The sequence below is a fragment of the Gopherus evgoodei genome, chromosome 6, assembly GCF_007399415.2.
Source record: "Gopherus evgoodei ecotype Sinaloan lineage chromosome 6, rGopEvg1_v1.p, whole genome shotgun sequence".
NCBI classification, from domain to species: Eukaryota; Metazoa; Chordata; order Testudines; family Testudinidae; genus Gopherus; species Gopherus evgoodei.
The window spans coordinates 118,745,126-118,769,828 of record NC_044327.1 but is presented as its reverse complement, the minus strand read 5'-3'; the positions used below and the strand labels follow the sequence as shown (position 1 = coordinate 118,769,828).

The following is a 24,703-nucleotide window of genomic DNA, read 5'->3' as shown; positions in this document are numbered from 1 at the left end:
GGGGAGGAGACCGAAGGTGGGATTGCCAGTTGCTCTTTGATATGGATTAATGTATTCTGATTTACTCTAGGGAAAGTGGCCGAGCACCCTCTTTTTTCACCAAAATGCCAACTTCACATTTTAATTTTAGACAGTATCAGAGACTTGGTCCTTGCCTGTCTATCTTTACCTATGTCTGAGAAGTCTTTTATTTCCAATGTCTATAATATTGTAGCATAATATCAAGAATATTGTATAAAACACAGGATAGAGCAATCGCAGAATAGCAGTAACAAAGAGGACTTATTCCTCCCATAGTCACTGTGGGTTTCAAGTTGTAACAACACTGTATTGAAAAGCGTGAGGTGTTATGCCTGTTAAAAAGTCATGCATAGCTCAGTGCTGAATTCTGTTTTACACACTCATGCCAGGAAACCCCACCAAAGTAATTGGATCAAATTCAAAAGACCTTGAGCAAGGATCGAGCTAAGTAAAATTTCTCTTGACATTGAAGTCTTGAGTAAGAACTTCATAAAAGCTGAAGAACCTCAAAATTAAGCTCACTTGAACTATTCACATAGGATAGAATTTACCCTCAAGCAGGGGGTCTACAAAAGGCCTATGCACAACTTAAGTCCAACTTAAGCACTACTTTGAGGTCTAAAAGTCTTGCAAATGCCTTGTGTTGGCATTCTGGGCAAGGTGAATTTGACCCATGGGCAGCTGGGAAATCTGTCTTTCTGAAATGTGTGCTCTAGATCAGAAGTTATGGGCTTGATGTAGGAAACACTTGGTGAAATTCTATGGCCAGTGTTGTGTAGGAAGTCAGATTACAGGTTTATAATCATCCCTACTGGCCTTAAAATCCATGATTCCTTGGAAATACTAACCATTGACTTCTGAAAGTACTGTCTAATTCCATCTCTGACACTGACTCCATCTGTGTCTTTGTCAAGTCACTAAAACTTCCTGCCTTCGTTTTTCCTTCTACAAGAGGAGGATGTTCTCGTATACCAATCCCAAGGGTGTTGTGTGTTTGTTTAGTTAATATTTGTAAAACCGTGCTAATAAGTGTGCATTCAGGTGAATTTTAGTACACAACCCACGCAGCTTGTTTTGAGGATTGTCCATTGAAACACTTTCCTAAATTTCAGAAATGATATGCAGATCCCAGCACACACACCTAGGTTCCACTTGTCCTACAGTCAGACCCTTTTATCCCCCATGCCCCTCCCAAAAAGTTTAAGACCAATCCTGTGCACAATGGTATGTTAAGAGTAGACAGGAGTCAGTTATCATTTGTGAGGGGAAGGGACTGAGTAGAAATAAACAAACAGCTTCATATGCTAACCCAAGAGTATCTGTAAGCATAGGGGCCGACTCCTTGGGTGCTTCAGGGCTGGAGCACCCATGGAAAAAAATTAATGGGTGCTTAGCACCCACCGGCAGCCAGCTCTCCCCATCACCTCCCCCAGCACCTCCTGCCTGCCAGAAGCCCTGTCAGTCAACTCCTCCCCCTCCCTCCTTCCCACCACCTCTTGTCTGCCAGGATCAGCTCTCTGGTCTGTGGTGTGCAAGAGGCGCTGGGTGGAGGGGGAGTAGTGGGGATGGAGCATTCTTGGGGGAGGGGGCAGAACTGGATGGGTTGAGCACCTCCATGGCCCAGAGGAAGCCAGCGCCTGTGTCTGTAAGGTTTAATTATTAACTTCTGGGGCCCTGTCATTCCCCATCTTTGTTTCTCCAAAGGATATCAGTAGTTTTTATGGAAGTCAATAGGAATTAATGGTATTCTTGGACCCTGGCATATGAAATGTTACCTCTTAAGAGAATTTTAAAAGAAATGTGAAGTGTCTTGTTGGGTAGGAAATCCATTTCTGTCTTTGTTATGAGTTTGCACAGTGTGAATGTGTAATTGCACATTCATTCTAAAAACCACACATTCATAATAGTTGTTAAACTGCAATAGTCTGGAATTATTCCTGCCCGTTTCCAGTCATAAGCTGCTTTTTGGTTGCCTCAGGCTTGATGATGCAGTCACCTTCTCCTAGGTCTCATGTTCTTATATCTTTGAGCACTTCAGTAGCAGTTGTACACACCACCTGTAACTTTGCCTCCTCATTGATTAGCTGCTTGTTCAGCCTCCTGCAGAGTGACTTCCCCAGCCATTTCTCTTGCCACTATAGATTGTCCTCAGTCAGCTGCTCTGATGCAAGTTACGTGGCTTCTTTTTTCCTTCGAGAGCTCAAAGCTGCCATGTATGCAGACTGCTGCGTCTCATTCTGCTTTTTTTTTAGGCTACAAATACTCTGTATTAGTCTGTATGATTCCCAGCTTGCACAGACTTACATGTGATAGCTCACATTGAGCCAGCACCCTAAAAATAGAAGTGTAGCTGGGGTAGCATGACCAGCGGCAACAGCAGCAGCACGGGCTAGCCAGGCTGAGTCCAAAGCTGCCTGAGCCCTGCAGGTACATACTCGGCACAGCTAACCTTCTTGCTGCTGCCTCGCTGTCCCAGCTACACTACTTTTTTAGTGCTCTAGCTTAATGAGAGCCAGTGCAAGTATGTTTACATGATCTGGGAATCACACACACACACACACACACATCTCCAGGTGTAGACATATTTTATTTTGTTATTGGGATCATCCTATACCTCCAGGGGCACCACAAGGCGGGGACAGGGGGAGGGGAGGGAGATGAGCAAAGTTTCCCCCTCCCCGCCCCCCTGGCTTTCCACCTGACACGTTTGGTAAACTTTTGTCCCTTGGCTGGTAGTGCTGTTCCAGCTGTGGCCTCAGAGACAGCGTGGTGCCGTGCTGCTGGGTCTCCTACCCCTGCCTGTAGAGAATGGCAGTGGCATAGGAGCTCGGGCTGCTACTGCTGCCAACTGGTAGAGAAGGCTCTGACTCTCTAGGACTCCCTGCATACTGCCCATGGGGGAGGGAGTATGCTGAGAACGCAGAACTGGCTTGGGGACTAGGGGGAAGGGGCTGTGGGGGAAGGTGGGATGCAGATTCTTGGGGTTCTGGTTCTTGGGAGGGGGCAGTGGTGGCCTGTGTCCAGCCTTTTTTACTAAGCAGCCTGTGTAGGAGGCCATCTCCAAGTAGCTCCTGAGGCAGCTCAGTGTGGGGCCAGGATGGTTCAGCCCCTGGTGTTGGCAGGAGCGAAGGGCCTAGTCAAGCTGCCAGGGGGTGCTGGTGTAGGCAGCATGTGCTCTGGCAGCGTGCGTCCCAGGACCCTCGCTGGTGCTGGGTGGGGATGGGGGCACGGCTGCCTAGAGGATTTCTTGGGCCTGGGGCAAAGCAATTTCAAAGGCCCCTTCCATAAAAAAAAGTTGCAATACTATAGAATACTATATTCTTGTGGGGGCCCCACTTGCCCCCCCCAGGTGGCCCTGGGTGGGGGAGTGGGCAGTGGCACACAGCCTGGGTCCCCCAGCTGGTGCTTAAGAGGCGTGGATGATGGCATGTGGCCTGGGACCCCTGCTGCTGCTGGGGCAGGAAAGTGTGGTGGCCCAAGACTGCTTTAGCATCAGCCGGTGCGGTTGACCCAGGCGCTGCCTGAGATGCTCGGCAGCCCCCTAGGCCAGACGCACTGGCCACTGCAGAAGTCACAGAGATCCCAGAAACTCATGGAATCTGTGACCCCCATGACAGACTCACAGCCTTAATAAGTAAATAGTAATGATAGTCATACTTTGCACTTCTGTATCATGTTACATCTGAGATTCTTAACATGTTTGACAAACCTTCACTAAATAAGCTTCCCAACAACCTATGGGAGTATATAATTACTTACTATACCCATTTTGCACACAGCTGCACTGGGACAAGTAGAGGTTAAGTGACTTTCTATAGGTCACACACAGTCAGTGTCAAAGCAGCAACGAAAGCAGTGAAAAGAGAGAGTAAACTCTGAGTTTTAGAGTTCAGTCCTGCACTGCTGTAGTCAGTGGAAGTTTTAACTTCAACTTCAGTGGGAACAGGATTGGTGCCATAACCTTTAGAGGCCAGTTCTGGCACTTTTATTCACACTGAGTAGCGCTCATCAGGGATTATTTGTGCAGAGAGGTACTACTCAGTATGAATAAGGCAAGAGTGTAAAATCAGGCCTTAGATAAGTAGTAAATTGTAGACTTCTGCAGAACTCTCTCATCCATTTAATGTGGTCACAGTGACCTGGTTTTTGTTGTGATGACAGAGAAATCAAGAGCACTTTGGAAAAGGAATGACTGATGAATATGTCAAGCTGTCTTGCAGTGGTTTAACAGTGGTAGAACTAGGATGACCAGACAACAAATGTGAAAAATCAGGACAGGGGGTGGTGGGTAATAGGAGCCTATATAAGAAAAAGACTCCAAAATTGGGACTGTCCCTATAAAATCGGGACATCTGGTCACCCTAGGTAGATCCAACCTTAGGGCATACTGTTAAAAACCAGGGCACAAACCCCAGATTGGTTGTGAGTTCTACACTTAGATTTCACCAAACAGTTATCAACTGTAAACTCCTCAGGCACTGTAACAACTTTAACATGGAGTCACGGAGAGTTTGCACAGTGTGAGTGTGTTCTCCGATCTGCCACTGAGGTAAGCCCAACTTTTTGATAGATGGTCCTTTACACTGTGAATCACAGCCATATTCAAGTTACTTCCAGTCCCAAAAGACCAGTCATTTTTCCCAGGTCTATTGCACCTTAGATCTCACGCCCAAAAAAATGCTTATAGCCACCTTATAATAAACTATATACAGATGTATTAATAGGAAATGGAAGTGAGTTATTTCCAAGGCTAAAGCAGGTAAACTTGTGTACAAAAATGAGTTTGAATCTTAAGTTTCGGAAGGTAATAGAAGCTTCTGTAAGTAAGCTCTATATGTCCTTATGCCCAGAAATCTTGCCCCCTAGAGTCCAAACAGCAATAAGACACAGTTCCTCCTTTTTAGAGTTTTTTATTTTCTTCCTCATTCTGCTTCTGAGCTGCAAATTCATCTGATGGGAGGAATTCACTTGCAACACATATCTTCATGGGGTAAACGATGAAGTCTTTTGTCTTCTTTAATGTTCCACTCTAATCTGTCTGTCTGTTGATGAGCCTTCCTTCTGTTGGAGATCGGCATTTCATGCTAGTTAATGTCTCTTTTCTGTCTAGTGATTTACATGGTGACAGAGGGCCACAATGCAAACACTCAGATATTATTTTATAATGTGGGATGCAGATGTTACAAGTGAGATGAATGCAGGCAGCAACTTAAAAGCATTCCGTAAAATGTAAACACTAAACTCATTCTTATAATCCTAATATCTATTTTAACAATACTCACACACAGGTGTGATTGATTTCAGCATTCCATTAAGACCTGGGGACATTGGCATGAGCTAGCATCTGGTCAGCCAGCGTCACAGAATGCATTATTTAAAAAAATCAAACTTCTCATTGCTGAAGTATAAATATTTAATAAACAAAATTAGAAGGGGTGGGGTCCATTATTTTTGTTTATTTTTGTTTTGTCTTTTGCTCCAATGGACAACTTACATCTTCCATATGCCAGGGAGAAGCAGGAAATTAGCTCCCTTAGAGCAATTGCTAGAAGTTCCTCAGATCTGTGCTGCATAATTAAGGAAAAGAACATTACTGTTGTTTAAAATGGAAATCTCTTTGAAATATTTAGAGATTTGGTTTTAATCTGAATCTTAATAGCTTAATTATTTTGGAATTGTTGTGCCCTTTGCTTTATAAACTGTTAATCATAGGGTTCTCATGCAGATATCATTTAAGTAATCAGCACTGTTGTAATCAGTAATTAAATGATAGCCAACTACAGGTGGTGCTAATTATTACTCAGTCAAATGCATAATTATTGCATCTGTAATTGAAAACTCAGTTGAAGTATTGATACTTGCCTGGGACCTTGGAGCAGTGAAATGCCTCTTGGTATTCTGAAAGTTGACTTGAGCATTTTGCAGGTGTGTAATATTATAGAGTTTTAGGAGAATAAAATTGGCTCTGAAAATCAGCATCAATGGCCCTGCCCACTCCAGTTCATATGAATAAAATTGGTACTGTAGATCAGAATTGGCTTGACTGGCTGTTGAATGGGTGTTTGAATTTTAATAGGTTTATTTGCATGAGAACAAGCAGCTTTCTGCAAATGGTTTTGCTGTCCCTGTAGGTCTGGAGCTGGCAAATGCCAGGGCCATTACATATGCAATGTGACAGTCAATAAACAATGATAGAATTCCTATTTTGCCAGGAGACTGCAGTCAGTATCAATGTCAATTTGCTGATTGGCCTTTATGGGGGGTTAATTAGTCTGCATGTTTATAGCCATTTGGAAGCTAGAATACTGATGAGGGGGAAAAAGCAAATATCACTGGAATGAATGGACCTGAGTCAGAAGGGAAGGTGTTCATACTGAAAAGTAATATTTTACCTCTGTTGTGATATAGTATTAGAACTGGGTAGGAAATGGTTTTCCTCTTTGGAAAATTTTGAGTTTTCAAAAAATGTTCCTATTCCAAATTGGAACAAACAGTCAAAATCTTGAAAATTTTTGCTAATTGGAAATTGGTTTGGGTCAATTGAAACATTTTGCTTCAACAGTTTTGAAATGTTTCACTTCAGTTTTGACCTTTATTATTTTATTTATTTATTTATTTAACTAAATTTACTTACATTTCTAAATGAAAAGTTGTTTTGAACCAAAAAAGCCCTGGAACTTTTCATTTTAGAAAATGTCAAAATGGAATTTTGACAACTTCAAAACCTTTTTTCATTTTTTTTTAAACAGGAAATTAATCAAAACTGACCCTTTCCCATTAAAAGTTTTGCTTTCAACAAATCAGCATTTTTTAATTGGAAAAATACTGAAAAATTCCCAACCAGCTAGATAGTATTTCTAATGCTATATTTTTTACCTCCTAGGGTGACTTCACTGAGTTGTACATATTTATTACCCACGTCATATTTAAATGCAATAGTAAAGTAGGCTAGTTTATAAAGAATGAGAGCAATATTTATTGTTTTTTTTATTTAGTTAGCTGAATGACCAATATATCACGGCATATGCAGTTACTGCAGTTGTACCACAGAAGCATTGAAAATAGGGGGTGGATATTAGAAATGATTTTTTCTATACTTAATTTCATCCCATTACTCTTAGTTAAACTATCTTGTGCCACCCTAAATAATTCTTCTCTTTACTTGTTGTTTAAACTCTTTAGACACATGGTTTTAAGGTTGTGGTTTTGAGATGGTATTGAATATCTGACAGTATAATTTTAATAGGAGTGCTCTCTGGGGAAATATTTGCAGAAGAGAAATATCCTAAACACACTGGAAGGGTCTGAATGCTGTAAAAACCCTACTATAATTTTTTTTTGTTATGATGAACAGTGGGGCAAAAGTGGTTTAATAAAAGCAACATGATTGGGGACTTCAAAACTGCTGGAACCCAAGTTCACTGACATCAGGCCTGTTTTGTAAATCAATTTACAGCTTCCATGTAGTTGTACAATAGAGACTTCCCTAACGGTGCAGAGTAAGTCAGGTGTGGAGTGACGATGGTGCTGAAGAGGATTGAGGATTGAGATAGATCTGACAGCAGCAAGTATATTTGAGGAAATGCAGCTTTAACATTAAACATAAAACCTCCACTGCCTCTTGTGCATACACATACTAATGGGACAAGAGAATGTGTTAAGGTAGGTAGGGCATTTGCAATAATGTATCATGGAGTAACGTACCCCTCTAACTGTGCCCCCTTCCCTTGTAGTGTCTTGCACTGTATGTACAGTGTTGTTCCTGGGACCTAAGTCATCTTGCTAGTGATTGAACTTCTGATTGAATCTCTGAGTGTTCAGAGGTTCAATTCTGATCTGCCTTCTAAGGAGGAAGGCTTAGCTGACCTGCCTCCCAAAAATTGTCTTAAATATTGAGTTTGTAAGCTTGAGCAAACAGGCTTTCCTGTCAGAAGGAATGTATTTTATATTCCAGGCTTACCATGTAAACAGTCTTTTTACAAGATAGCTTAACACTTCCAGTCCCAGCCAAAGTCAAGACATGCAATGATTCCAGGGGTGAGAAGAAAACACAAGTTATCTGAATTTAGGAACTTTAAAAAAATGTTCTGTTTGGGTTTAGATTAAAGTGAAGTTTTGGATCTGTTCTTTTTTTTTTTTTTAACCCATAGTGCTAGACCTCTTCTACAAAAGAGGAAGTGAATGTCGTGGGATGCAGGATGCAAGACAAGACGGACATTGTGGGTTAAATATTTTTATTATGGAGATCAAACATCATGAATTAAGTTGTTTTTTCCTGATGTCTCAGCAGCACAGACGGAACTCAGGTCCTTTATATCCATTGCATCGCTTTCCATATATAAGCAGAATTGCTAGAACTGGTTGAAAAATTACTCAGTGTTTACAAAAATGTCATCCCTATTTTCCATCAGCTTCTGAAGTTTTCTGACTAGCTTTAATGGAAAGCAACTGGATAAGGAGTGAATTCTGCCCTCCCTCACCTCATGCTTTCAGGGGTTCTCATAAGCAGAAAAACTATCATGGTTCTGGTGTGTGTGTGTGTGTGTGTGTGTGTGTGTGTGTGTGTGTGTGTGTGTGTGTGTGTGTGTGAGAGAGAGAGAGAGAGATCAGTTTGGGGAGTCAGTGCAGGAAATGAACCCCCAATGTGCTGTGCAGAAGGTAGTTCTACACAGGGATTTCTGTGCACAGACACGGGTAGGGAAGTGACCAGGGAAAGAGAAATGAGAGTTATTTCAATCTGAAGACTACAGTACTGGCCATGAGGTAACTCTTTAGCTGCCTTGCAGCGTCAGGGGAAAAACTTCCTCCATCCGGACCTTCACAATGAGCCTCAGGACCTAGCCTGGTTGATCAGGCCAATAATTCAGGATTTGGCCCTAACTGAGAGTTCTGTAGTTTGGTTACTCTTTTATATGCATATATATAGATAAGGACTGAAATGTAGGTGGACAAGTAAATGATTTTCAGTCACGATAACAGGGGTGTGCAAGTCTGAGGGTCTTGTAATGCTTTGGCTTCATTTGTTTTCTCACAGAACTGAGGCACATGTGACCTCTTTCAAAGTGAGACACACTTATTTCTTACTAAGCATCATACAGCAATTCCAGAGACTACCATAGTTTGGTTTCTAAACAGAGAGTTGCATATAATCTTAATCTGTGTTCCATGGAAGCCAATTACACATACATAAAACCTAATGGGCTTTTCTTGGAAATTGATCTTATCCCATGAGTGAGAGAATTCACATGTAGCAAAGTGTCAGTACATTAAGCTGCCTTCATTTCACCTCAGGATGGTTAACTTACTGGTAAAATCAATTACTTTACAGTTATACCAACGTTAGCACATCTTACTGCTCAAATAATACATTGATTTTCATGTTCTCAGGCAAAAGGAAACATTTACTTGAGAAAGCTGAAGCAATAACTTACCTTAAAATACACCTGAAGACTATACTTGTTTCTCATATATAATCTTTACGTTTCTTCTCAAGTCCCACGTTTTTCAAAAGATACTAGATTCAGGAAATGGTCTACATTTTCTCCTCTGATTGGCTCAACAACTATAGGGTTATTCAAGAGACTTGGACTTAATTGTAATTAAAAAGGTAGATAGGGTGGACAGACTGCACCATTCTGATAATACAAAAACAAGGGGACATTCTATTGAATGGCATGATGGAAAATTCAAAATACTGGGAAACACTTTTTCACACAATGCACAGTTGGCCCATGGAAGTCATTGACACAGGATATCATGGAAGCCAAGAACTCAGCAGAATTCAAAAAGCAATTGGACATTTATATGGGTAATAAATCTATCATGAGTTCTAAAATTAATTTTTTTTTAAAAAGAGTTTGGGAGAAATTGGAACCCTCATGCTTGACAGCATAAGGCAGCATCTGAATATTGGGAGTTGGTTAGGACATTTTTCCTGAAGACAGACTTTTCCTGAAGCCTAATGAAAAATATCTTGTACCTTTCTCTAGAGCAGCTAGCATTGGCCGCTCTTGGAGAGAGGATACTGGACTAGCTGGGCTACTATTACTAGTCTGATCCTATGAGACAATTCCTTTATTCCTTTCTAAGTACTGAAGATGGGTCAAACTAATCTTAAAATCTTCCATCAAATGTGTTTAGCAGGTTGTAGTTATTTGCAAGGGTGGTTCGATGTATTTTGCTGCCCCAAGCACGGCAGTCAGGCAGCTTTTGGTGGCATGCCTGTGGGAGGTCTGCTGGTCCCGCGCCTTCAGGGTACCCGCCACCGAATTGTCGCCAAAACCGCAGGACCAGTGGACCTCCCGCAGGTGCACCGTCAAAAGCTGCCTGCCTGCTGCCCTCACAGCGACCAACAGGCTGCCCCCCCTGCGGCTTGCTGCCCCAGGCACACGCTTGGTGTGCTGGTGCCTGGAGTTGCCCCTGGTTATTTGTAACTGGTGTCTTCTGGGAATGGTATTCTGCATTTAGATGTCATTCCCTGGAAGTACTGGACCACTGATACTGTGCAGTGTAGACAGGATGCCATTACTTTGCTGGAATATGGTAGAATATGCTTTAATATGCTGGTTTTGAAGGAACTAGCATCGCTAAGCTAGAAATTCAGAATGACTGATGCTTCAAAGTCTATTCCAGAAAATTCTACTTTCCATAATGATGGTTTACTTTCTTATTTAATATAAATTCTCACTAAATTGAATTCATTTTGAGGGAGAGTGGAGTTTTGTTTAAACTGAATATGTACCAAAGTCTAATACATAACATTTCTATTAATTTTCAATGCACAGTAAGTATGTGCAGTAAACAATTTGAAAGAATAAAATTTGAACAGAAATTATTATTAATATTTAATGCATACAATACACAACACCTTACACACTTTAAATAATCTTCACACCATTGCTGTTGGTATTGGTAAAAGGCAGATATGGTTAGTCTGAGGCAGAAATAATATTTAAAATAGAGCCTTTTATGCAACAATCTCAGGTCATTTTACAAAAATTAGTAAATGTTATCCCCAGGAAAACAAATAAAAGTTAAGTGCTTGCCTAGGAGTCAGATTCAAAGATACAGCCTAGGTCTCCTGATGCCCAAGTTTCCTGCCCTGTTCAATGAATAGGTTAAGTGATTGTCCAAGGTCACGTAGGAAGTCAGAGTTAGATCTGGGATTAGAACTGAGTTGTTTCTGGCTTCTAGAATGTTCAGAGAGCTATAGTCCATTTCTAAGTCATCAGATGTGGCCACAGTAGATGATTTGAATTTATCCTCTTCTTTTTATTTTTTTCAACTTTATACAAACTGTATGTGTCTGTGTATTGTGCAGAACAGTTACACAAATTCATTCTAGAGTCCTCTTGTATTAATTCTATTTCCCTTTCCCACATTTTTGACAGTTTTCAAGGCCAGGTTTTCTAACAAGGGCATGTGCAAATCAGGTACATATTTGAACTCAAAAATGTCCAAAATAGGTGCATAACTGATCTTTCCTGGGTGCAGTTACCTGATTTGTGGATCTACATGGTGTAATTGTAAATGAGCATGCAAAAGTGTAGTTGACCTTTTCTTTGAAAATTGTGTCCCCATTATCCATTAGCACTGCCAAAATAAATAAATAAATGAAAGGAAGAAGAAGAAAAGCAGCAGCTGCAGCATATGCACACCATGTATACATTGTTTATAAAACAGGGCATGAATGTTGGATGAAAGTTCAGGCCAATACCTATTTTTTCTGAACAGATTTACCTATTTCTGGACCTCAGTCAAACTAATGGTTAGAAGAAAAAGAGCAAGTTGACCCTAAGGTGGATTTGAGTACGGGCTTCTTTATTGCAATACGTGTTCCCCTAGACCCAATTGTATGATATGACATGCTGTGTGATATGTGTAATTCTGTGCACAATAGATAGGGTGGGTTTACTAACAGAATGGGTGTTTTTTATTACTCAGGAAGTGTTTTTGAGGTGTTGTACTGGGTGTAGGCGTACACATACTAACTTAGACAAAAAGACTGTGCTGTAACTAATCCAGTGTTTACTCAACAATTGGGTCAAGGGGAGCAAGTATCGCAATAAAGAAGCCAATACTCAATTCCACCTCTGAGTCCACCTGCTCGTTTTCTTCTAACACCAATGTGTATCATGCAATGCAGTTTGCAATCACTAAAATAATAGGCCCTTTGAAAACATTTGAAGATGTGTCTAAACGTTATGGTGGAGAGTTGCAAGCTATGCCACATGTTATGAGTGGGGTAGTGCCATGTCCATTGCTGTGCCACAATAAGCATAGGATCTGACGGTCAAAAGTGCAGCTCTGAATGAAGCCAATATCTTTGGCTGCTGAGACCCATACGGTGCTGATGCTGATGACCTTACAGAAGTGCAGGCCGATTACAGTGAAATTATTGCAATAATACATAGGTGGTGAAAAATCCTTTCAATGCATTATTAAAATTTCATTGCAGCCATGCCTAGAAGGCTCATAAAACAAGCACAATAGCCGAATCTTTTTATGGTTTCCTTAGGAATCCTGGCACAATAGAAGTGAAATATTTTCCTTCAGTAAATTGTCCCTTCTATAAAACATAAAGGATTAAAGTACGAGTAATTACTATTCTCTCTCAAACTGAGTAAAGGACAAGAGGCACTTCAGAGCCTTAGCCATTGATTTTTGAGAAGCAAGGGTCACATGTTAAGTACTATTGATAAAAAGCATTGCTGCAGTGTCCATGGAGACTGAGTTGAGGTGAAAGTGAACTGTTGCCATAATGGTGACAGCTTTGGGTAGAGCTGTAAGGGACTGGGACTTGTCTAGCTATAAAGTAGTTTTATGCATTACACCTTGAATGTGAGATCAAACCCATTGCTCCTATGGGGCCAATCATTCAAGGGTCTACCATCACTATTAACTTCAAAGGGAGATAAAGATGTACAGGATCATACAAAGGGGCACAGTACCATGCAGTTTTTAGGGCCCACAGAGTGCTCAGATTTTTATGAGCTAAAATCCCTCATTTAAGCAAATGTTAACAGAATTGCTGTTAACCTCTCAAAAGAATTCAGAATCCTTTTTTTTTATGTTCTCCATTATGTCCATGTTTATAGCATCTCTTTTCTGAGCAGTTGCATTTTCCCGTAAACATATTACATGAATGCAATTTTTATAGCCACAGCTGCTAACTCCATTTTTTAAAAAACAATCATTCCTTGAATTGAAAAATAAAGCTTGTTCTACCATATTGCTACATTACATCATTCAGCACTGAAAACCCCACCTATTGATTTTGAAATGTCTAATTGATTTGGACCAATAAATCACTATGCAGTAGATGTGCAAAATTGATTTTTATATTGCAGTAATTAATTTGATATGTGCCATAACTTTTATTTGTGCATGGACTAAGCAATTCAATGATGATATTTAATTGTATATGGTCAAACCTATCCACTGCCCTGTAGATTACTCTTCCTTTTGTCCAAAAGCTGGTTACATAGGTTCTATTAAAGACTGGGTATGTTACTTTTATAGGGCTCTGATCCTGTGAGGTTTTGAACATCCTAACAGTCCAGTGATGTCAATGGGAGTTAGGCACTCAGTATTCACGTGACCAGAATCTTGCAGAGTTAATTCCCAGACAGTGACCCTGGGGAAGAGATATTGATGAACAACAAAAGCTCCCTGACAAATGGTAGCTCAGATTTCACTTTTCAGATAAGACTCATACCTTTGGGGATTTTATTGTATCTGTTGATAACATGGTGTAAAGTGGATTATCATAAAGAATCCCAAAAGCAACTACCTCAGATTTCAAAAGTGACTAGTGATTTAGGGGCACTTCAGTATTGGGAATGCCCAGTTTGAGACACCTGTTTTTCAGAGGGTGTGGTGGTCAGTACTTATGAAAATCAGGCTCCTTTTAAGGTGCTCCAAAAATGAGACAATTAAAGTCCTCTTTTGGAAAAGGCAAGCCAAAGTATTTACACAAATTTTGATCAAGTTTATTGTTGACTTCATCGAACAATTCTGCTAAAATGCTCTGTGTTAGAATCAGCAATAAGGTTAAAGGCGAGGGGACTGATTTTTGATGGGGACTAGTATAAGTCAGAAATTAATCCACTGAAGTCATTGGAAGTAGGGAGCTCTTGATGAGAACCTGTCTCTAAATATTTGTACAGCAAGCATGGGGGTGGTTTTGTAACTTCGAGGTTCACTGGAAAGTGGAGATGAGCCACAGTATATGTTCACATATAAAGATGACGGCTGTAATATCACAGAAGTGCATGAAGGAACTGAGACATCCCTTTGGCCTGTTGAAATGAAATGTTCCTGAAACTGAAAGAGTTTTCCAGCAAGGGACCATGCTATTTATTTCCCAAGCTTCAACCTTCTACATAGTTAATTTTGCCAATTGATAGGTAGTTTTAGTGATATCATTGTTTTAATCTTTTCAAACCTATTTGGTGCCTGGTTTAAATTACATTTGTTTGTTCTAAAGTTTGATTAATTTTAATTATTGTTACTATGTTGTTATAAAAAAACAGCCTTGACACCTATCCTTTCTCCCTCCCCACCCCAACACACTTTTGTTTACTTGTGATTCCATTTATTGTGACTGCATTTCTCGTCTTCTTTTGCAAAAATTTCAACATTATCATCTCCTGTTTTTACAGAGCATCAAAGTTAGTTGGCTACCTCCACCGTCAGGCACACAAAATGGATTTATTACCGGCTATAAAATCCGACACAGAAAGACTACTCGCAGGGGTGATATAGAAACACTGGAGCCAAACAACCTCTGGTACTTGTTTGCAGGTTAGTGTTCATTGTGTAGCCTTGCAAGGTTTTGATGAACTAAATGCTTTGGGAATAAAATATATTTTCACTTCAAGGAAACATTGATTTCTTTTCTGGCAAGTGACATTTATTGGGCTGTACAGAAACAACCTTTATATATTTTTTACTTTTTCTCCTTAATGCTTTTTTTCATACATTTTGTCCCCTGGATTGCCTCATTTTAATGAAAGCTAATTCCCTCTGTTCATCTTAAACCTACCTTGGTTTCCAGACCACTGAGTCAATCACACATCCTTTCTCTTAGTACAATGGCATCTACCACACAGATTTTTTCTCCATCTGTCTTTCTTGTATTTTAGCGGGGACAGAATCTCTCTTCCCAGTGTGAAAGGTCCAACACTACTACACTATTTTAAAAATATAATTGCCATGCTAAGTGTAATCAGCCAAATCAGTACTTTAAAGGTAACATTAAATTAAACAAAGAATAACTTCATTTCTGGAGCAGGATGTTGTCACAGAGCAGATGTACCTGTATTTCTCCTCAGGGGCCCAGCCAAGGCACCCACTATCAGGCTTCCAGCTCTCCAGCCATTGCCTTTCTTCAGTGGAGACCTGCATCTCATGGCCTTCTGACTGGGGTATTTTTAGACTGCATAATTCCCTGCCTTCACTGTGTTATTCCTAGCATAGACAGGTTCCCCAAGCACACCTGTTTGCTTTCTCTTCAGAGATAGTTAACAGGTGTAATTGCTACAGTTATACATCACCACACTGTTTTGTTTTTGTTTTTGTTCTGTACTAAACTATTTTTTTCTTAAAGTAAAAGCGCTACACAGAAAACATAGTAAAACAATAAAAAACCTACACACATGCTAATAAGCTTAGCAGGGTTCACCCCAACCCTAACATAGATTCTGGCAGAAGCAGTCCTTCAAATCCCCATCCAAAGGGATTCCTTGTGCTTACAAGTTGCTCACTTTTTCAGCTCAGAACAAGCACATAGTCTTATGGACCTCAGGAGGTCCAGTGTTTCCAACCCTCCCCTAAGGACTGGGGCCCTCCATGGACCAGGATCTGTCTATTTTGTGGATCAGAAAGAAGGCCCTGAGTCTGTTTAAAACCAGGCTATTTATCCAAAAATCCTGAAGAATCCAGGTTGAACTAGTATATGCATAACTCTCTTGGGAGGTGCCTTCAAAGGGTTGATAATGGAGGAAATATATTAGCATCCCCCTCCCTGTCCAAGAAGATACATCAGTTCCACAATAATGCATATACCATTTCATTTTTAATACCAATAGGCCCCCAAAAGTATTAATCCTAATAGTCCCTTCTAGTCTTAAAGTCTGAGTCTCTGAGTAATGTTTAACTTATTTTCAGTAAAGTTTATCTTAATTCCATAATGTTTGTCCAGAATATCATCAGACTATGACAGGTATATTTTCATATTGCACCAGCAATATGTGTTTATTGTGAAAGAAGTTAAGTTCCATAGGTGAAACCCAGGCTCTTCCCCTGAAATATCCCCACTCCATTTATTTTAAAATCAAATAGTATTGTTTGAGAGTTGAAAATATTTCTGTCTCATGAAAGTACATATCTAAGGGACAAAAAATTTATTTATTTTGAAAAAACACCAACTTTGTTTAGAGTCACAGAAAATCAAAAGCAGAAGATAATTCTTACATAATCAAGATCTAATGATACAATCATGAGTAGTTCTTACTCATATAAAGAGTCTCTAAGATAATGGGACTACTTGAGTAAAGGTTGTAGGACTAGTGATTATTGGATTCAGAGCAGGGTAGTTTTGGGGAGATAAAAATTTCAGGTTTTTTGGGAAAGAATGAAACATTTCTATGATAGGTGATTTCAAAATAAAAAGTGGTGGCTGCTCAGAGACTTGAAGTGTTAAAAGTGTTCTGAGTGGTGATAGATTAGTGGGAATAATGCAGGTGATATGGTCAAAGGTACATAATGAAGGGAGTTTATCACATGACACCATAATTTGTTCCACGGATATCATCACAGTCTATGATATATCCCTCTGTAAAATATACACATGCATGCATACTGTACTGTAATAATAAATAAATATAACAGAGCGACCTTGATCTTGGAAAATTCAGCGTTGCTTAGGAAGAAAGATTGTCCTTGAAGTTTTGACTCTAACTGTAAAGTGAGATTCAAATGTTGGCATGCACCTGGAATAGAAGACTGGGCACTGGTTGTCTCTGTGGGGGCGCTCAATGTGTGGAAGATTTTCTGCATTTCAAAATATTAGGTTAGGTATTTGTTTTGGAAAAGTAGTGGAAATACATATTTAAATTTGCAGGTTTAAAAACAAAACTTCCTTCAGATATCATTATCATAAAATATTAAAAAATAAAATAAGAAAATAGTTGCTAGAGAAGCTGAACTGTACAGTTGTTTTAAATGGATGACTTAAATATTCAGTTGTAAATACTTGTTACAAACCTCTATTTGTTAGGCAGGGTTTTTTTGCAGGATAATATAGAAACCTCTAACAGTAAAGTAACTTAAAGATTTTAAAAGGCTGCTATCTGTTTTATTGTAAGTTCCAATGTCTGATCAATTTAATTTGCTGTTTTTAATTTTGATCGTTCTTCCCCAAAGAATGTTTGCAATTGAACATAACAGTTTTTCTTGTGCTTCATGGTCAGGATGGACTAAATAAAATGATAAAACACTTGCAGGAGGTTTGGTAGCCAGATTGTTTCACCATAGCTACACAGGATCCAGAATTGAGTCTATGAGCTAAACTGAATTGGTACTAAATAGCAACAGTAATAGAAATTTATAGTGACCAGTGGTTCTGTTGTAAATAAATATGTCTGTAGGAACATACTCACTACTGCTGTTTGTGTAAATGAATATATTAGTGCAGGTCTGTTTATCTACACAACTAAATGTGGCAAGGAAGTTGGAATTTTACTGGAGAGTATTAATTTTGCTTTAGTTCTGTTGCAAACTTTGGAATCTTGATAAAACTATTTTTTCCCTTCTGTTTGGTTTATATTATGTTTTTAACAGGACTTGACAAAGGAAGTCAGTACAGTTTCCAGGTAGCTGCCATGACAGTCAATGGGACCGGACCCTCCTCAGATTGGTATACAGCAGAAACTCCAGAGAATGATCTTGATGGTAATTACATTTCTTTTCAGACATTATCACCACATTCCTTCTAGGTTTTTATCTGTTGGGTGTCATTCTAATTGTTACTTAGGGCTTTACCCAGATGCTGTGCAGGTCTTGGGTTAGATACCAATGATTATAGTCGCAGGAGCTGTTGTCTGAGTGTTTTTGAGCAGAAGAACTCAGTGATTACCCATTATTAAGATTGTCTGCTGCTTTCTGAACAAGTGAAGTGGAAGGGACAAGACAAGACAACTTAATTTTATTCTCTCATTTACACTGGCACTCTAAGAATTCTCATTTTCAGTCTTACTTTTTTTTTTTTTTGCAGTTTTTGCTGCACTTGCAAAAATATACAATAATCTTGGATAATTACTAACCAAATAATGCGTACATAGATTTCACTACTAATATTTCTTAAGCTATGTCTCTGGTCTGGTCGCCAATAAAGAGTCAAAAGTCTTTGTTGTAATTATCAGGTATTAGAATTTCATGCCTGTGTGTCAGGACTATTTGAAAGAAAATTAGTATGAAGTGAATCAATAACACCATGAAAGAGAAACATAATCAATCAGAGAAACACTTAAAATAATAGTGATGTCTCTAACTCAATAAAATGAGCCTACAAGTGTCTTGAGGATTATTGTCTTTGACGTATCTATTTTCAGATGGTTGGCAATGAAGCCACATAATAAATGAAAGATGATAGGATACAGGAACCTGAAAAATACTGAATGTAAAAATGAGTACAGATGTTGATATAAAAGAAAATGTGACTGAAAGCAAAGAGACATATACACTGACTGAGACATTTGAAGAACTAAAAGAAGAAAGGAAAAGTAATGGAAACAGCTGCCTACTTTCAAAAGTAAAGAAAGTGCAAGTAAAATGGAACCAAAAAGATGCAGATAGAAATTGAGGGAAAAAAACTAAGGAGAATTGTCAAGAATTGTCCCACTGCCGAATTACTGCTGAATCTGTGGGACCGGCGGACCTCCCGCAGACAAGCCGCAGAAGGCTGCCTGACTGCTGCCCTCGCAGAGACCTGCAGGGCAACCCCCACAGCTTGCCGCCCCAGGCACATGGTGCCTGGAGCCACTGCGGCATCTAAAACGTTGTATTCAATGCAACTGGGTTCCAATAAACATTTTAAAGAGTTGATGACACTTTTGTAAGTGATGTGACCATACTGACTGGTCACAATATGCTATGATATGTGGTGATGTATGCTATCATTCTACTAACTACTATTTTGGGTGGATAGCGCTTTCAGAAATATTACTCAAGATGAGAGCAGCTGGCCACTCATTTGGAGATAGATCTTAGTAAGTAAAGCTAAATATATTCTAAACACGTCTCAATATTTAATACAGTATCGCGTTTTTTTTTAAAAAAGCAAATACATCCCTTGGCTTTATTTATTTATGCTGCAAAATGAAATACAATGCATTTCTTGGAACATGTTTGTTTTTATTTGCATTTAATCCACAGCAAAATATTATGATATTTGTTTTCCTCCAACAATATATATGTATATGCATGCAAAGATACTAGCAGTGTAATCATAAGGGACATGCAATGAAAGTGAAAACACACTGATAATGAAATTAAACCCAAGACTTTTTTCATATATTGTGTCTACACATATTTGCATTTACAGTACCAATGAAAAATCTGTAGTGAAGCTGCCGCAATCCGACACTTTGCATGCACTGTGTTGCATAATATATATATCACTGAGATACTTTGATAAACTCTAGAGAGGGATAGACTTATTACTGTAGTTAAGCAAAGTCCTGCAACTGTCAGCTAAATAGTTGAAATGCTGTTGCACAGATTGTTAACGGCAATTCCTTTTCTGCTCTTATGGTTTATGCAGTTTCTCTTGCCTTCACTGTATGTCTGCTTGGCATAAGCAACACAAAGATGAACAGTTTCTAGGAGAACTACAGTAACTCCCTATGGATTTTCCTTTTAATTAGCGTGTTTTGTTAAAGTGATTAGAAAGCCAAACATCACTGCTTATTCAAGGTTCCCTGGAAAGCTTGTGTGCCCTTACTGACAGCTGGGAAGCTTTTAAATATTTATTTTTGAGCCTCAAATTTTGTGCTTTAAAAAATGGAAATTTAGTTTTCCCCATAGGGTTTGGTTTAAATAGCTTGAGCAAGGATGCAGGAGACTCAAGTTTGCAAAGGTATCCTCCAGGAAAACGGGTTTAGGATTTTCAGTTTCTGCTTACTGCCTTAAACAGATGGAAGCTATTATACATATTAGTGATATAGTTTAACTTCAACCCTAAATTAGTGTTTAAGAGCATGACAAACTAAACCTGTATTACAGTGTAGTTTCTTCTGAAAATGGCAATACAGGAAGAAAATGAAAATAATATCAGATAGCCTTAGTTTAATCTGTAAAATATACAACTATGAACTCCAGAGAACCCTCTACAACAATTGCTAAAGTGACCCAAATATAAATATTCCTCAGTTAGGCTGAGGAATTAAGGACCATTAAACATACGACATTCCCTGAATGAAAGACGTGTGCTTGGACCATTACATAAAAGAGTCTTTGATTAAGGATGAAATAAAGGAGACAGCATGGTATAGGGTTTCATTTCTTACAGAATCTAGCTTGACTGCATGGTACCGTGTAGACAAGCCCTAAGGTTCTCAAAATGTGCATAGTGCAGAAGGTAAAGAATGCAGAATCAAAGTAACATGGAGTGTTTCCTAACCTCAGACATAAGAAAAAGTAAGAGTTTCACACTAGTTCTATGGGCCAGATTCAGCCTTCAGATACTCGTGTGCAATTCTGGTTGACTTCAGCAGCTGATGTACACATAGAATTTTTCCTTCAATGAACAAGGACAGGAGACATCAAATTACAGTCAGAGAAACTCCATGCACAATTGCAGAGCGCAAGGAGAGTGTAATCTTTATTCACGTTAGAAGTGTTGACAAATGTAGAATGTAGATCTTTCAAAGCAGGTTTGAGGATTTATGTATAGAAACAGAATTTCAAGATTCCTTCTTTTGGAAATGTTTCTTGCACCATGTTTAATATCAGGTAGACAGAAAAACGGTGAGAAACAAAGGCATCACTGGATATTGAGTATAAAAGTGCAAAAAAATGCAATAAAGAAGAGAGTAAGAGGTATATCTATAAACTGAGTCTAAGTAGATGTTTACATGTATTTAGCTGGAAGACGATGGGGAGGTGAGAGTTACCTGGAGCTAAACGTAAAAGGTATGTAAAGAGGAGAACTGTGTGAAGGATGTAAATTCTGTTTCACAAAGTATTTCAGATTTTGAAATTTGGCATTGTTTTGAATCAGAACAAAACCAACATTTAACATTTTTTTCAAGGGATGATTTAAAAAATCGTTTCAAATCAAGCACCACAAATGCTTTGGCTTCATTTCTGAGTTTTTTAAAAGGTTCACATTATATATTATAAAAAAGAAAATATCAAAATAAAAGTCACTTCACAATGAAAAAAATTGAAATGTTTCATTCTGGAAATGATGCTGAAATGTCCCATTACAACATTGCCCATCTATGCTAGGAGAAGGAGACCCTGAATGTGGTATTATTTAGACCACAAATTTATTTTTTAAATACCTGGGAGTACCTGGCTGATAAGATTGTACAGTGCAGGTAATTCCATGATCATTTCTTGGGGGCAGCTATCATCCCTTCCCCTTTTTCTGCTTATTTAAAGTGTATCTTCTGTAGCAACTTTACCCATCCATTTTTTATCTGATCCACATCCATTCCCAATGGAATACCTGCACTGGACATCTGCCACATTGTCACACAATGAATTGTGACATTCTACCTCATTAAGTCCCGCACTGTGGGAAAGGCAATAAACTGATCTCACCTAGGCCAATTCAGTGATGAGGGAAAATTCCCCCTTTCCACCAGCCTCTGTACAAGCCTCATTACTAAAGTTGAAGGGAACAGTTGCCTCCTACATCCAGCTGGAGAAAGGGCCCCACTGCTTAATGCACAATGAAGACATTGGGCCTTTTTTTCATTTTTTGTCAGGAATTAAATTTTTACAACTTTGACATAGTTTTACAAAGCATTTGGTTTTAACAATTGAATTTTCCTATGGAAAATAGTTCCATTTTAATGTTTCTGACCAGCTTTAGTATACAGATATAGACATTAAATAAAGCAGGAGAGATAAAATGGTAAACTAGGCAGTATTCATTGATGAATGAATGTGGCTGTGAACACAGTGAGCCAGATGCTTAGCTGGCACAAATCACCATAGCTCCATGGAAGTCAATGGAGCTACATCAATTTACACCACCTTGGGGTCAGACCTAAAGTAATATAGTTTTTGTTTAAGAAAGTTTGCAGTGCATTATCATCCAATAAGCTTATGCTCAGAATTGACATGGGTAGTATTGGGATGAGCTTCTTGAGCAGATAAAGAACTGACGTGGATATCCAAAGCAGATTGTAATCGTGTAAGGGGAAATATTTTGGATCATTTTAGATGTGTGACCCAAAGAAATACTGGCTAACAATGTGGTGAAATTGTTTAATCACAAAAGAAACGGTACAAAGGCAATACATTTCAGAATTACTTGGATAGATCAGGAGTATGGATAGATTGCTTCATTTACTCGAGGCTAGAAAAATATCAGATAATAAGGTTAAGCAAAAGGACTATGTTCTGTATCATTTCTAATAATAATTAGACCAGTACCAGCCATGGAAACAGAGGTGGTAGAAAAATTTGCATAGTGGGGGTGTTGAGAGCCATTGAACCAAACTGTAAATCCTGTATATAATGGAAACCACTTCAAGCCCAGGGGGCAGTATTACCCCCACCACTCCTAGTTCCAGCAGCTGTGCATGGAAATTCCACAGTCTGGCATATAATTAAGATTTCTTGATGAAGTCTTAGCATTTACAGTGTTTTTCGCAGAATCTGAGTGATGTTACAATTCTGTTCCTTCTGGTTGTGAACAAAACCTTCAAATGGGAACCAATTCATTTAGTTTCCATGAGTCTGCCAGCAGGAAATAAGCTCTTCCAAGAGTGGATTGTTTACGCTAAAAACTTAGCAATATTCAGAAAGATTACTGTTTACCACATTTGCAGTTTTCCTAAACCTTTATGACAAGACCTGACATCATCTAAGTAACAATGTAAAAGGAGTAGGACAGGTGCTAGATTTAAGCTAGACTTATAAATAGAATTCTTCTGTCTCTAAATGAATTCTGCCCCTGAAATGCCCTCTGTTCCCATGTTCATAAAACTTTTACGTGGGCAAATAGTCCAAAATGGTTGAGTTCACCCTATGTTCATTTTTATCTCTGTGATTCACAAGAAGGGTAAATTCTTTATAGTTTGGTTTTTGCTAATGAGACAACAGTGACACTGATGTTTAAAATTGTATGATACATATGTTTGAATTCCTTCATACGAACAGTTCAGCATATCAGAATAAAATTGTTTGACCCCAACAGCTACTTGAGGATGTCTATGCTGGTGTTAAAATCTCTATGTATTGTATAAGTGAGATGTAAAGATTATTGCTTGATGCCAATAGCTTTTTGAATGTTCTGACTTCATGAACTGCTTAAGATTTACTGCTTCTACCGTGTGCAAGGAATCCAGTATCGCCTCATTCTACGACTTCCTATTACAAGGTGCTAAACTGCTACTATATGTCTGATTCATGTAAGAACTACTTTTGTAATTTTGAAAATCATCAGTATTCACAGACAGTGATTCAAGTAACTTTAGATTCTGCATTGAAGCAAAGTTTGGAGGTCAGAAGGAGATGAATGACAATTATATATGATTTGTGGTGGCACTGCTGGTGTAATCTGGTTTTTGTTTTGTCATTAGCTATCCTTCAATGCATTTCCTTCATTCTTAAAGTGTATGACCATGAATAGCAGCTTTAAGAAAACTGAGGTCAAAAAACTTTTAAAACTTGTGTATCAGACTGGTATTATACTAACCAGTTTCAGTAGTTCTTCAAATGTGTTAAATAGAATTCATTTCAAAGCACATAAAATACCAAAGACATCATTGTACCATATATGACAATAGGACTGAAAAGTATTACTTCCATCTTTTAATGGTCTTTTCCAAGGTTTATAGTGGGAATGCTTCACAATCTCAAAATATCTTTTGTTGGAGTTTTATGCCTGCATTTTGTACCACTCCACATTCCGCCCATGCATTTGTCTATTATATTACAGGCCTCTTCACTGGGGAAAAATAGTAGCTTGTCTCTTTCTGCTCTCAAAAAGACAAGCTACTTGCTGCTCTTCTAAAAAGACTTGTGATATAGTAGCTACCATACACTCCAACAAAAGGCATTTATTATCTATTCTTTAAAGTAAAAATGGGTTCACTGAAGACAAAGTGTGCTAGTTACACATCAAGTCATTAAATACTACTTAAGAAATGAATATGCCTTGAGAGAACCTGTATAAAAATATCATTGTATTATTTCATTTTATTATCCGAGTGCTGTTGTATTATTCAGAACAACCTCCAAGCCAAGAGAGGCATGTCCAAGAAAGTTCAAGCTTGCTTGCTCGTGATTAACATTACAGTTTTCACAGGCATGAGATAGGTCATTGCTGTTATAAATGCTATTATATCACTCACAAAGTCAACCAGTTCATTAAATACTGTAGTTAAACTACTGGCGAATGATAAGTCATTTAGTTGATTTCAGCATCTTATTTGACTTG

General features: G+C 38.7%; 1 protein-coding gene across 1 annotated transcript in view; it reads left to right on the top strand.

The window, feature by feature from the left end:
• Positions 1-24,703, top strand: part of DCC (DCC netrin 1 receptor) — a 939,470-nt gene that overhangs the window by 774,182 nt on the left and 140,585 nt on the right. The window contains 2 exon segments of the mRNA XM_030567485.1: positions 14,685-14,826; positions 17,866-17,976. Coding sequence (XP_030423345.1) covers positions 14,685-14,826; positions 17,866-17,976 — 253 coding nt within the window.